This window comes from Urocampus carinirostris, chromosome 2 (assembly GCF_059441175.1).
Source record: "Urocampus carinirostris isolate Australia breed hairy pipefish chromosome 2, RoL_Ucar_1.0, whole genome shotgun sequence".
Classification (NCBI taxonomy): domain Eukaryota; kingdom Metazoa; phylum Chordata; class Actinopteri; order Syngnathiformes; family Syngnathidae; genus Urocampus; species Urocampus carinirostris.
In genome coordinates this window covers 69795724-69810952 of record NC_142350.1, presented here as the reverse complement: position 1 = coordinate 69810952, position 15229 = coordinate 69795724, and the positions used below count along the sequence as shown (strand labels likewise).

Sequence of the window (15229 nt, the reverse complement as noted above, 5' to 3'; positions counted from 1 at the left end):
CCCTTGATCTCAAAGAGTCTCAAAGGGCTGCACAGGTTATTGCACAGACTATTATTTCAGACTATAATTATACCATCCCCTGATCTGGAAACAACACGAGGGCAAAGAAAAACTCAAAAACCTCAACATGAGGAAAATGAAAAAACCCTGAGAAGGGACCGCACATGTGGTATCCCCCTTTCAGGATTACCAGACCGCAAAGGATGTTGCAATTACAAATAATACAGAGATATTGTCCGCAAAAAAGTATAGGTCATTCTAATGCTATAGAGTAGAAGTGTGTTTTAGGCTTAGATTGAAACATTTCCACTGAGGTTGCAGATCGGATCTCAGGGGGAAGAGCATTCCACAGCACCAAGGCCCCCCAATGGAAACCACTGTCGGATTTCTTCTTGGCTCTTGGGATCACAAGTAGACTGTCGCTTTCAGAACGAAGGCTTCGGACCGGAACATAGGGGGAAATCAGATCTGAAAGTGTGAGGGAGCAAGTCCATGTATGATTTTGTATAATACTAAGACAACCTTGAAATCACATCTTAGGCTAACAGGGAGCCAATGCAGGTTAGCCAAAATCAGCGTGATGTGATTGTACTTTTTTGTCCTTGTTAAAAGCCTGGCTGCAGCATTTTGTACCAGCTGAAGACTCTTGATTTTGGACTTCGGGAAACCGGAGAGTAGTGCATTACAGTCATCAGGACTTGAGGTAACAAACGCGTGAATTATAATCTCCGCATCCGACTGAGACAGCATTGTTTTAGAAATGTTGCGAAGATGGAAGAAAGCGGTTCTAGTCATTTTCTTTACATGCGTTTCAAAGGATAGATCAGGGTCAAATATGACACCTAAATTTTGAACTTAGTCACTCTGTGTGATGTGACATTTGTTAATGTTCACAGCAGTTTTTGAGAATAAGTCGCGGCATTTAGATGGACCAATAACTAACATTTCGGTCTTTTCAGAGTTAAAACGCAAGAAATTGAGTGACATCCACTCTTTTAAATAGAATAAATAAAAGTGCGGGTAACCTTTTGGCTAACACAAGTATTACAACTGACATTTCTTCTTACAGGGTGTGGAGAGAGTTCAGTAATCTCACTGCCTGGTGGGTGAAGCTGTTAAGTAGTGCGGGAGCTGAGTTTTCTTTATCATCTTCCAGAGGGCAGGAGGCTGAATAGACTGTTTGCAGAGCGGGGTGCATGGTTGGCATCTAGTCTGTATTTTTAAAATAAAAAATAATTCCACATTTTTACTATGTTAGTATACAAGGTCTTTCTTCATTTCATACCGCATGATTTTGGCAGCATTTCTATGCTAAACTACTGCCAATGGGAACATGTAATTAGCACGTAGACTAATAGGATTGAACAAAATCTAAAAAAAGATTTGAGAGCGTGAAGGTAAGGCTAGTTTTCACTAGCACATGCACAGAGAGACTGATGAGTTAGTACTTTGACCCTCTCCTTGGCCACTGGCTTGGTGGGACCCCTAATATTCAGAATGGTTCCACAAACTTGAAGTGAATTACATTGTCAAGAAACCAACAACGGAGCAGATTTTTGGAATAATGGTCGAAAAACAAAACTCAGCTAAGTTGGCAGATGGTTAGACTTTTTTCTTTTGATGCTGCATGGTGATTTCTGGCAGCATGTGTTAGCATTTCGACACTAAACTGCCGCCAATGGGAACACGCAGACTAACATAATTGAACAAATTTTTTTGAAAAAAAAAAAAAAAGATTTGAGAATTAGAAGGTAAGATTAGTGTTCGCTAGTATGCACTCAGACAGACTAATGAGTTAGAACTTTGACACTCTCCTTGGCTACCGGCTTTGTGTTGCTAGAGGGACGGCCCTGAGAGTGGAAAGCTATTGTAGTTTCAAAAAAACTGACCTCAAATTCACCCAGTCACAGAACGGAGACGAGATTAATTTGTAAAAGTTGATCAATGCAAGGAAACACAATTGAGTATACTTATTATGAGACGAAACAAAATCCAACGTGTAATAGTTATTTACTATTACAGTGGAACCTCGGTTTTCAGTTCGAACAAATCGGTTCTCGACCAAAAATTTCGAGAAATTCTTGCTTCGCTTTTCGTTCAAAAAATCGGAGTTCGAACGCCGGTACGCTAGGGGCAATGCTGAGCGGCGTACGAGTGTAGATTGCCCCCATCCCTCGTGAAGAACTGTTGTCACGGCAACGCGCACTCCTTCTCTGCTTTCGTCTTTCAAAAGCGGTGAAGGGAGTGTTTTAACTCCTAATTATGCCTCGGAAGAAAGTCAGTGCAAGCAGCAAAGTTGCTACAGGTGAAAAAAGAAGAGTAGTGCGTACAACTATTGCATTTAAGAAAGAAATAATCGCAAAATATGAAGAAAGTGTGCGAGTTTCCCTTCTTTCAGGAATACAGCAATGGCTTCTGCAGACAACCGCCAAGGTAAGAAATCCTACTCATAATTCTTTATCCCAACAAGTGGTGAGCGGTTCATTGGAAAGGGGGCTCTGTTCCAACACCCTCAATGTTGGGCTCCGTTCCAACACCCTGAATGATTAAGGTAAAGTTAAAGCTAACCCAGTTTAATTGTACGTTCGCGTTATCGTAATCTTATGAATAGGATTTCTTACCTTTGTGGTGGTCAGCAGAACGTACGGTTAGCCTGGGTTAGCTTCATGTTTACTTTCAAGGTAAATATTTAGGTTGTTGGAACGGATTAAACCAATTTGACATTACTTTTAATGGTAAAAAACGACTTCGGTGATCGTACAAATCGGTTTTCGTACAAAGAAATGGAACGGATTATGGTCGAGAACCGAGGTTCCACTGTATAGTATTAATGTAGTGTTATCCTTGTGGTATTTAACCCTAACCTCCATAGCAGTAGTCTGTCGTGTCTTTCCATAGTAGTATTTGTGTAGTATTTTAGTAATATTACTGTAGATGTATTTATTGCACTATATCTGTAGTATTTCTTTTCTCCTCACTGTTTTATGTAGTGGAGCAAAGCCTTACATAAAACCAAAAAAGAGAGGGATAGTCCCAGAAATCCGTCATTCCACAAGATATCTACATAACAGAAAAATCAGCATAAGTCTCAAACAAAAAACCCGAAAAGTATAGACAAAAATGTGCAGTAGTATTCCACTTATCAAACAATTCTTCACAAACATACGCTTGTTGTATTCAGGACCGTCCAGTGATTCCAAGACTGTAAATTATTGACTCCAGAACACACCCTAATGCCGACAGATTAAAAAAAAAAAACACCTAAAAGCATTCCTGCATCATTGTAATCTGTTTTGCCAATTACCTTTCTTTTACAAATAAACAGACTCGTAAAATGATTCCCATTCTGGCTGTAAGCCTCTGTCCTTTTGATTGACACCACTTTCGGCCAATTGCAAGCTTTGTGTCACGGTCCAGTCTGCATTAGCCATTAAGGGCTTGTTTGATAAAATGGAGATCACCTCCTATAGCTCCGAATAGGTTTGAAAAAGTACTGACCGATTCAGATGATGATTGACACATGGGTTAGCCAATGAAATTTACAATGTAATTTTATGCAATTCTACTGGGTGTATTTAAATCTCTCAAAGAAATAAAGCAGGAGTATCATCTTTGTAATAAATGCACAAGCTAATCAAATTATATCTAAATCTTAACTGGGCAGCATGGCGGTTAGCTCGTGTGCGGCACAGGTCTGAGGTCATGAGATCGAACCTCCTGTGTGGAGTTTGTCTGTCCCTGGAATTAAAAACGCAATACAAACACGATATTAACCCATACCCGATACAGTCCAAAAAACACAGCCGGCAAAATGAACGGAAAATAAAACCGGTACTTAAGGTTTGATGCAGACCTGCAAAGTCCAGGTGCCCGTTGAAATTAATCCAAGGAAAAAAGTGTATACTTCCAAAGGTAAGGGTGGGAAAAATATATATATATCCACTATTGTCGGCCGTGTCCACAAACACGTCTCACCTTTACTCCACTTCCCGTCAGCCCGCGTTTGCCCCGCCCCTTCTTTCTCATTTGTGTACAAAAAATATCAGAATAAGATTCTAAAATGAATACATGACAAAAATATACAGTTGCAAATACATATTATACATGGTTACACATATTTACAAAGAAAGACGGTACACCGAGAAAGTTTTCAAAGCTTTAATAATATTATAACTTTCATCCCAAACTGTGCCTGTGAAGGGTAGCAAAACGCTACTAGAAACACGCTCGCAACACAGTATACAGCTCTGTTAAAGAAACTTACCGTACTTGTAGTAAGCACGGTAAACAACCTCTTTTTCCTCCTTACAACTGACGTCGTCAAAGTCGTCTTCCTCCAGTATGGGAAAGAGATTTTATCATATAGACGTCGTCCCACGCTCCCTTATTCAAAAACACGCTCGCGACGTAATGTTTACGTTCGGAAGCTCTTTTCCCTTCTAAATCGGACTACTCGATTGCGTTTAGCTTGGAAGTTGCGTCATGTGCCTTTCTTTTAGCAATTTGCATGATGAGGATATGTCTACGCTAATTTAATTTGTGCACAAGTTAAGAAGTTGCAGTCTTCCTCTGCGCATATATTCCACCGGTCTAAATCTTACCTTTTGTACTCGAGCGCCGCTGGCCGCATCACCGAATAAGCCGCAGGGTTGAACGTTTGGGGAAAAAAGTAGCGGCTTATAGTCCGGAATTTACGGTACTATGTTGACTTACCTCAGAAACACCCTCAAGATTGTATTTACGTTGAGTTGGTGCTGCAGTCTACTGATAACTTCCTCCAAAGAAGACCCTTTTAGTGGCCAAGCCTCTCTAGACATTTATAAAGTTGAAAATGTAAGAAAATCATGACAAAACTAAAGAAAACTGACATACTGTGATTGGCTTATCACGTTTGGGGGCGTGGCTTAGCCACAAGTTAATTTTGAATGAAAAAAAAGTGACAAATCCCATCGTATTAAAAGTCTTTATTGGAAAAATTAGTACAAATTTCTTTTAAAAAAAAAGTCAATAAGTTATCGCACTAAGACGCCCACAAAGCCAGCCAATGAGGGATGAGGGGCGGAGTCACCTGCCTCCCCGTAGCATTGAGTTTAAAACGTGTTAACGCAAAAGTGCCTACAGAGCCTGACGTTAGCGCGTCCGACGAGACCTAAAGGAAAAAAAAGACATTCTTACGCTACGTTGACTTTGTTCGGTCCAGTAAGTCACATCGGGTCAGCGGGCAAACACGAGTGCCGGGGTGGGCGTCCCATTCTTCAAAATAAAATCATCTTTAAGTGGATTTCGTGAATTAATATTTCTAATTGAGGTATAAAATAGATCATGTTTCATAGTTCATTGTCTCTTGTTAAAATGGCTGAAAACCTCACTAGAATGTAAACAGTACGTGGGGGCTGCTGGATCTTAGGCCGAATGGGGGATTTTTCACAATAAAAGAAAAGTCTTGATCAAAAAATATCCAAAAAATACAAACTTGTCCCTTTAAATCAGGGGGGGGTCAAACTCATTTTAACTCAGGGGCCACACGATAGAACACATTTTCTCTCCAGGGCCTGACGATTAGATTAGAGAGAAAGAGAGAAGGGAAAAACGAGAGAGGGAGAGTGTGAAAAGCATGAGAGTGAAAAGCATGAGAGAGAAAAGTGTGAGAGAAAAGTGATAGAGAGCGAAAAGCGAGAGCAAGAAAGAGAGAGCAAAAAGCGAGAGAGCAAAAAGCGAGAGAGCGAAAAGCGAGAGAGCGAAAAGTGAGAGCAAAAATAGAACAAAAAGTGAGAGAGGGCGAAAAGCAAGTGAGAGTGAAAACAGGAGCAAGAAATCCAAAAGCAAGAGCAAAAAGCAAGAGAGAAAAGCTAGAGAAAGAGAAAAGCGAGGGAGCGAGAAGGGTAAAAGTGCAAGAGAGAAATGCGAGAGAGCAATACAAGTACAGCGTTTGTTGGAGGCACCTGCCTTTGGCACCATCAAGTGGACCTATTTCAACCTGCAGCTCGTTTTTCCCTTGCACTTCTCCGAGCGTTGCCACACGAGCCAAATTCAATCCCTGAGCGGACTCTATCCGGCCTGCGGTCCGCCTATTTGACACCCCTGCTTTAACTATTATTTTAAGACTGGGGCCTCAAACGATCATCCCGAGGGCCACATTTCCAGACCCTCGACCTAAACGGTACACTTAAATCGCTTGAAAAACTGAATTTGCATTGCAAAATCATGATTGGCTTTTTTGCATAAACAAAACCTAATAACAGGACATCTCTAAATATGACTCACCGTCTTTTTAAATAGAAAAAAAAAATCATGAATAAATGACTGAATTAAGGGCCATACAAATAAACATGACTAGACCGAACAACTCAATATTCATGTCAACGGTACATCCTTTAAAAAGCTTCCTTTATATCAAAAGTCAATTGTTAAAGAGACAGTGTGTACGGGTAAACTTTAGGAAAATTTGTCATTTTCAAATGGCCGAATAACCCCAATATCCTGTAAACAGTTTGTAAACGGTACATCCTTAAAATCATTTCAAAATAATGGCTCGGCTTATTCGCATGAACGATACTTAACGATGATACGGGAAGAAGAAAGGTGGCCACCCCGGCACAAAATCAAGAAAGCCACGAGAAGACCTCTTTCGATCCCGTCGTGTAAAAATGACGCGTGCGTTTCCAGTTCAGCGACTTCCTATCCCCGCCAAAATAAGGGCGATCCTGGCAAACACGTTTCCTACTAGTGCGGGCGACATCCACGCACACCCAAAAACTCTAGAGAAGCGATCCTGCCGTATGTAGAAATACCTACAAAAACATTTATATATCCACATTTAGTGCAGTGTTTAGTTGTGTTTGGCTACTATGTAATGTTATCCAAATAAGGAGGCGGGTCCAATTGGCTGAGCTCGTAGCCAATTTGCTCATTATTAATAAACCAATAGGTGAAAAGCACACCTCGTTGGACCCGCCTTCTCATTTGAATACCTTTCACAACAAAAAATGAGGCGGGTAGTAAATGTCGTATCCGTTCACGTATAGTAGATGCAACAGTCGTATCCACCCACGTATAGTGTACACAACATTTGTATCCATGGCCGTACAGTGTATGTCACAGTTGTGTCTACCCACGTATAGTGAATGCAACAATCGTATGCACCCACATACAGTTGTGTTCATCCACATGCAGTGACTACAACAATCGTATCCACCTACGTATAGTAGATGCAACAGTCATATACATCGCCAAACAGTGTATATCACGGTCGTGTCTACCCACATAGTGAATGAAACAGTCGTATCCACCTACATATAGTGGAAGCAACAGTCGTATCCACCCACGTATAGTGTACACAACATTTGTATCTATGGCCATATAGTGTATGTCACAGTCGTATCCATCTACATGTAGTGTAAATCCACAGGCAGTTTGACCGTTGACCCGCCTTCTTGTTTGCCAAATGAGGCGGGTCGAATCGGCTAAGCCCATCGTCATTTTGTTGATCAACCAATAGGTGAAAAGCACAGCCAGTTGGACCCGCCTTCTCATTTGAATAACTTTCACAACAAAGTTATTCAACTGAGGAGGCGAGCAGTGTATGTCCCAGTCGTGTCTGAATGCAACAGTCGTATGCACCCGCGTATAGTGAACTCAACATTTGTATCCATCGCCGTACAGTGTATGTCACAGTTGTGTCTACCCACGTATAGTGAATGCAATAATCATATCCAATAGATACAACAGTTGTATCCACCCACCTAGAGTGAACGCAACATTTGTATCCATGGCCGTACAGTGTATGTCACAGTCGTATCCATCTATATGTAGTGTAAATCCACAGGCCGTTTGATCATTGACCCGCCTTTCTGTTTGTGAAATGAGGAGGTGGGTCAAATTGACTGAGCTGGTAGCAAATTTGCTCATTATTAATAAACCGATAGGTGAAAAGCACACCCAGTTGGACTTGCCTTCTCATTTGAATAACTTTCACAACAAAAAAGTTATTCAACTGAGGAGGCGGGCAGTGTGTGTCTACCCACGGATAGCGAATGCAACAGTTGTATCCATGGCCGTACAGTGTATGTCACAGTCGAATCCATCTACATGTAGTGTAAATCCACAGGCAGTTTGACCATTGACCCGCCTTCTTGTTTGCGTAATGAGGAGGTGAGGCAAATGGGCTAACCCCCTTATCATTTTGTTGGTCAACCAATAGGTGAAAGCCAGTTTGACCCGCCTACGCATTTAATTTTTGACAATATGCATAATTATATAAATACGTCGATTTATGTAGGTGTTGGATGACTTATTTACGTGTTTCTGTATATGGCGTCCATTTATAGATCTTTAGACGTTTTTTCCACATGCGGCAGGATCAAAGTACTCCATACCCAAGTACCTCTAATAAATAAACAACACAAAACAAATAGCACCCCCCGGAGGTTCATCGGCAGCAGGGATTCCGTCCGAAAACGAGGCAGCGGGCTTTTGTTTTTTCCTCTAGCGGAGCAGCATACAGGGCCCATCGAAAATCACTTCCGGGACCTCAGTCCAGTTTTTCCAAGACGGCCGGTACGAAGACCAGACTGAGCTCGCTGCCGAAGTCGCAAACGATGGCGGCGTCGTTGAGGACCCGGAGCTGCCTCACGCCTCGCCCGTCGCTGCTCGGACCCAAGTACACCGTCTGGATCAAGTCCCCGTAGTTCAAGTCCCAGAAGGAGACGCAACCCAGTCCTCCGGTCACCAGGAGCGAGTCCGAGATCAGGCCTAGGCTGGACCCGCAGCCGGCCTCCTGCCAGAGAAGAAGAGGTCGGAATCGGCAGATCGGTAGGGTTTTTTAAAGAAATTTCCGACTTCTCCAGTAGAAGAAAAATACCAGTAAATATTCTGAAATGGCGTTAATATTTCACCTTTAGACTGTTATCCCAGCCAAGACACAATTGTTTGGATCATGTGCAAAATCTATCGGTACTTCTAGTAATCCCAAGAACCAAGAAGAAATCTGCCAGTTCGACACTTCTTGGGATTCTGGGCTATTCAAATAATCATGACGGGACAATTAGATCTGTGATTTGCATACGCAATTTTAAATCTTACTCGCGTATTTATGCTTCTTAGATCTTAGGTAATCTGTACCTAAAAGTCTTCATTTTTTTCAAAAGCTGACCATGCGCCTTATATATGGATCAATATTAAGTCGCAAGGTCTCGCAACTTACGCAACAGCCGCCGACTCGATTTTCCCCCGAACGTGGAGTAGTCCGCAGAGTATACTGGGATTTATATACCAGTGTTTCATTGGCTAACCAATGTGTCAATCATCATTTCAATCGATCACTATTGGCTAAAGTTATTCGGAGGTAAAGGGGGCGGATCCTTTTTATCATTTACAGGCTTGCATAGGCTAAAAGGATAAAACAAAGCCTGCAATTGGCCGAAAAAGATGGATGTAAATAGCATGTTGGGTAGAACTACGGCATAGAGTAAATAGTATTTTACTATTCTGTACTGTATTTGTAAATATTTTATTCTCCTGGATTTACCACACTCACGGATATAAGAGGACCATGGTTGCACATAATTATTGGACGCAATGACTTTGGTGAGCTGCTCCGGCTATATATTTTCCCAGTATCTTGTTTCAGAGTGATTTCGATGTTTCTGTGATGGGTCTTTTTTTAAATTCAACTCAATTCCAAGTGTTTATTGTCACATGCACAGTAAAGTTGCGAGCAAAAAAGAAAATAGAAAGTAAGGAATGGTTGGCATTTCTTGAATCCCAAGACTTTAACTTTCCGAATGATGGAACGATGCATTTGAGTTACATGGTACGGACACCGCGTCCGCACGTGTTCTCGACACGCATTTGCTTCTTTGCAAGCTTTGGGAATTTTAAGGGGGTAATAAGTTGGACTCAACTATCTGACTGTTTTGTCCATGTTCCCATTGTAGCGCCTTATAATCCGGTGCGCCTTATGTATGTCAAATATAGGACCCAAAACTATTTTTTGGGGGTGCGCCTTATAGTGCGGAAAATACAGTATTTATTTTTGAGACAAATCTCTTCCCCCCATAAAGACGTCACAGTCCAAGGTTAAGTGAATGGAATATTTCCTGCTGGTCAACACACTGAAGATACGCAGCTTTCATTTCTGCTAGTTCGGTGTTAAACCTTCATGTTGTGTGTTCTTGATACTTTCAACGGGGTTCGTACAATTTTTTCAAGCACCTTATCCGGACTTTCAAAACCAAATTTTCAATTTTTCCAGTACTATCCAAAAAAAGACTCTGGTGTGAATCATGTCATTATCTAAAATAATAAAATACATACATAGTAAGTAAGCAGGTAAGTACTTACATAGTTTTTTCTTCTCTCTCACATTTCTCGTTTCCCCTCTCACCATTTGTCTCTTCATCTCTTTCTTTTCCTCTCTCTCACCATTCGTCTCTTCATCTCTTTTCCCCTCTCACCATTTTTCTCTCTTAATCTCTTTTCCCCTCTCACTATTTCTCTCTCCATCTCTTTCTTTTCCTCTCACACCATTTCTCGCTTCATCTCGTTCTTTTCTCCTCTCTCACGATTTCTCTCTTCATCTCTTTTCCTCTCCCTCACCATTTCTCTCTTCATCTCGTTCTTTTCCCCTCTCTCACTATTTCTCTCTCTTTCCCCCACACTCTCTCTTCTTCTTTTTTAATCTACTACTCCAGCCCCCCAAGAGAATGTTTTGTCTACCGTGTGGCCCCCCGAGTTAAAATGGGTTTGACACCCCTGATTTAGAGTATCACGCAAGTCAAATTATATAGTATTTACTTCTTTTATTTTTTCAAGTCAGCGAGAAAGAAGCCCGGCCAGACCCGAACATAATGATTGACATTGGAGTCAGGTCAGTGGAGAAAGAGAGAAAGCTGACCTGTTGTATAGAGTAGAGTTGTATGCCGGTGCTGCGGTCCCACATGCAGATGATGTCGTCCAATCCGGAGCTGATGATCCAGAGGGGCGTGCACATCAGGGAGGTCACGTCGCCGCGGTGACCGTCAACATGGCTGACGCGGTTGCCCGTTAGCACGTCCCACAGGCAGATGGCGCCGTCCTGGCCGCCGCTCGCCAAAACCATCGTCTGGAAGGAAAAAAAAAAAAAAAATCAATCATGCGGTATTCTTGAATTTCCCAGAACCATATAAGTAATATATATACCATATAAAGTGGATGCAACAATTGTAACCATCATTCTATATTGTTAGTCCACAGTTTTATCCATCCATATATGGTGGATGCAACAGTTGTATGCATCCATTTGTAGTGTAAGTCTACAGTTCTATCTTTCCAAATATAAAGGATGTCACAATTGGATAAATGGCTATTTACTATACTATATGGCCTTTATATACAATATATAGTGGATGCAACAATAGTATCCATCCAAATGTAGTCTACAATTGGCTCCATCCATATATAGTGGACGCCACAGTTGTATCCATCCATATACATTAGTGGCGGCAGTGGCTCAGGAGGTAGAGCGCTCGTCTTGGGATCAAGAGATCGCAGTTTGAATCCCGGCTCCTCCGTGTTACATGTCCAAGTGTCCTTGGGTAAGACACTGAACCCCTAATACTCCCAATATGCAGGTTAGCGCCTTACAGGGCTGCACGGCCGCTAATGTGAAGCACACTGTAAAAGCGCTTTGGGAAGTATTGACTTGAGAAGCGCTATAGAAATGGAGATTGTTTCATTTTCATTTATATACAGTGGTACCTCTACTTATAAATCTCTCTGCGTACGAAAGTTTCAGATAATAAAGTACCCGAAGGGGAAAATTTTGCGTCTATTTACAAAGGCTTTTTTAGGAGACAAAGTTTAAAAATACGGTACGCGCTGCTTTAAGCCTCTCCCAAAGTTTCCTGACCATAAACAAAATGGCTAATTAGTGGAAAGGAATCACCCGGAAAAAGTGTTGCCAATTCGGGCTATCGCACAGCTGCCACGCGCATTTCCCTCGGATTGTCAAAAGCAGACTTCGTTGGATCAGTTTTTCAAGAAACGCCAAGCCAAAAGGTACATGAATATTTGTAACATTTCCTTTATTCTTAGTTTTTTGTTTATTGCGCGGTAATCTCATTTGAACATGTATGTGTTACATGTTCTGATGCTCTTTTATGATTCAACAAAAAAATCGACTGTACTTCTGCGGGGCTTGGAACGGATTACTGCCTTTCCATTGAAAATACGTCTCTACTTACAAAGCCGCTCCCAGAAAGACTTGACCACTGTATCGTGCAAGTCTTTGCTCCAGTTCGTCTTTTGTTTTTCAGTGTCCCCTGATCCCTCATATTTTCCCTTCGACTCCCTTCGCATATACAATAATATCCACTACATCCCGAGGGATATACAGAGACCACCAATTGTGGACTGAGATATTCGGAAAAAACACTGGACTATGTGTAATGTAAGATCAAACATCAAACATTAGGGTTGTATCCACCAACTCTGTTTGTCCCCCACCCCCCACCCCACTCCGAAGGAAAACAAAGCCTACTTACAATAAAGACAGTTAGTTCTTTGTTCCTTTGTTTCCTTATCCTCACTGTAAATGTGGAACTGGAGTCGTCCAATTTCGTTGTCACAGCATATCCCATGTTGTAACAATGACAATAAAGGCATATTCTATTCTATTCTGTTATCCTTTGTAACTATGTTAAAAAAAAAACTCTTGCAAACACACTACTTCATACAGATGTCAAATTGTATTCATGCCTATGCTCACTTTGCACAATGTTGACTATTTTTTGCACTTAACAAATATTGCACTAATACGATCCCAAATCTATATGTAACATCCTACATGCCCACATTTCTTGTGTAAATATTGTGTCAACTATAACCTTCTTTGTTCCTTTATCTTCTTGTTTTCTTTTATCCTCACTGTTAATATGTGAAACTGGAGTGCCACGCCCAATTTCGTTGTCACATGATCAACCCATTTTGTAACAATGATAATAAAGGTATATTCTATTCATCTTAACCATTTCTTCCGGTTGCCTGAATAGGCGGAAAAAGAAAGCAGTCCTCCAATTTGTTGACGTGTACGGTTAACGCCAAAATCCCGCCCCGTACACCAAATTAAGGGCGCGAAAGACGAACGGCGACACGGCAAGGAAACGGTACAACGAAAGAGGAAGTGACCTCATCGATGTAGACGGCGGTGATGCCTCCCGAGTGGCCCTGCAGGGTGAAGAGGCAGCACGAGTCCTCCAGACGGTAAACCTGAGCACAAAGCCAAAGCATGGGCACAAATACACTGTTGGTTCGAGCTGTGAAAAGCGATGGGTCGCATGCTGAAAAATCTATGGCTCCCCAAAATTGAGTCGCATCCAGGTTGAAATTGTAAATCGGCCACAAATATATCATATACCGTAAATTCCGGACTATAAGCCGCTACTTTTTCCCCTAACTTTCTACCCTGCGGCTTATTCAGTGATGCGGCCAATTGATGTCATTTTTCTAACGGCCGCCAGCGGCGCTCGAGTGTTGCTAACATTAACTGCCCTGTCACAGCCACCGTTTGGGATGAAAGCTATATTATTATTATAAAAGCTTTGAAAACTCTCTCGGTGTACCATCTTTCTTTGTAAATATGTGTAACCCATGTATAATATGTATTTGCAACTATATTTTTGTAATGTATTTATTTGAGACACTTATTCTGATATGTTTTGCACGGGTGAACGAAAAATGAGGGGCGGAACAAACGCGGGGTGCCGAGTTTAAGTGGGGACCGCTAAAGGTGAGGGACAGACAAGGAAAGAAGAGGGGGTAAAAAGTTGGTTCAAGAAACAGGAGTTGCGTGAGTAAATGTGTTCATCTGATATATTTTTCCCACCCTTACCTTTGGAAATATACACTTTTTTTCTTGGATTACTTTCAACGGGACCCGGACTCTGCAGGTCTGCATCAAACCTTAAGCACCGGTATCATTTTCTGTTCAATATGCCGGGCTGTGATTTTTGGACTGTGGACCTTAATGAAGGACATTTAGTTTCGATCGTGGGACTTGAAGTCGGGTTATTCCTCTTAAAATGTGCTGGGTGCGGCTTATAATCAGGTGCGCTCTATAGTCCGGAATTTACGGTATATCTATATATTCATTCCGTTTTAATCATCAAATTATGAATTCATTTTCTGCATCAAATTATTCTTGGTAATATACCGATTAAAGGGATAACCACAAACCTGTCTTTTTTTCATTTCCTCCTTTTATACTTCCTTTTTTTTCTTAACTTCTTTATACAACATCATCATTCGTAATATAATGCATCAAAGAAAGTGAGACGTTGGAGAGCCGTTCTCTTGAATGAGTTGAGCCGAAAAAGCCGGTTCTCTCAAAGAGACGGACTTTTCACGACACAACTGGAGATCGGCGTGCGGACAAAAACTCAAACCGCGAGCCCAAAACAACAATGGTGGATCTGCCTGACGAAAAGTTTGGAGTGCGGTTAATCTTTGTTTAAAAAAAAAAAGGTAATCGGGTAATAATGACAAAAATGATGCGTCTAGGACACAGGGGCGCGGGCAAACCAGAACACTGCAAATATGCCAAATTTGCCCCCCCCCTCGCCACCTTACCCTGACGGTGTGGTCGTGGCTGCCGGTGACCACCCTGCCGGCGGCCGCCCTCAGCACGGTGATGGGCTTGTGGTGGGCGCACTGCACCGAGCGCGTCAACTGACAACTGATGGCGTCCTCGCTGCTGTAGCACGGTGACGGAGGGGGGCCGCCACGCGACGGAGCGCCTGAAACATGGGGGGGGGAGACAGGTTTATTGGAGTCGAGCTTGACATAAGGAGAACACATTAGTTTAAAACAGTTTAAATGTCAGCGAGTGTTATTATTAATAACACTCGTCTTGGGCTTCCAAGTAATAACATTCTGCTTGGTGTGGAACAAGCAGTCAAGTCAGGAATTTGGATGTGGAACTGGGAGACTGTTCCCCAAATGTGCTTGGGTGTGTTTGACAGGAACTGAATTACCGATTTGACTTATGCCGTGTCTCATGCCATGAGGCTCTTTAACTCCACACGGGGGAGTAAAAGCCCACATTAAACTCCACCCCCACATTTGCATATGACCCTATTTTTAGGACAGTGTATTATATGTAGCATTATTTAAATATTTTATATCAACACGTTATATTGGGTATTTTTGTATTCTATATATTTTATTCTATTATTTTATTTTCAACAAGGATACT

General features: G+C 41.8%; 1 protein-coding gene across 2 annotated transcripts in view; it reads right to left on the bottom strand.

The window, feature by feature from the left end:
- Window positions 1-4949: 4949 nt before the first annotated feature.
- scap (SREBF chaperone) overlaps window positions 4950-15229 on the bottom strand; it is an 83321-nt gene continuing 73041 nt past the window's right edge. For both annotated transcript variants that reach the window (XM_088327666.1, XM_088327665.1), the window contains exons 20-23: window positions 14605-14771; window positions 13165-13245; window positions 10895-11101; window positions 4950-8776 (exon numbers count right to left, since the gene is read on the bottom strand). In XM_088327666.1, the coding sequence (XP_088183792.1) occupies window positions 8531-8776; window positions 10895-11101; window positions 13165-13245; window positions 14605-14771 (701 nt within the window). In that variant the 3' untranslated portion in view covers window positions 4950-8530. The remainder of the gene's footprint in view (window positions 8777-10894; window positions 11102-13164; window positions 13246-14604; window positions 14772-15229) is intronic.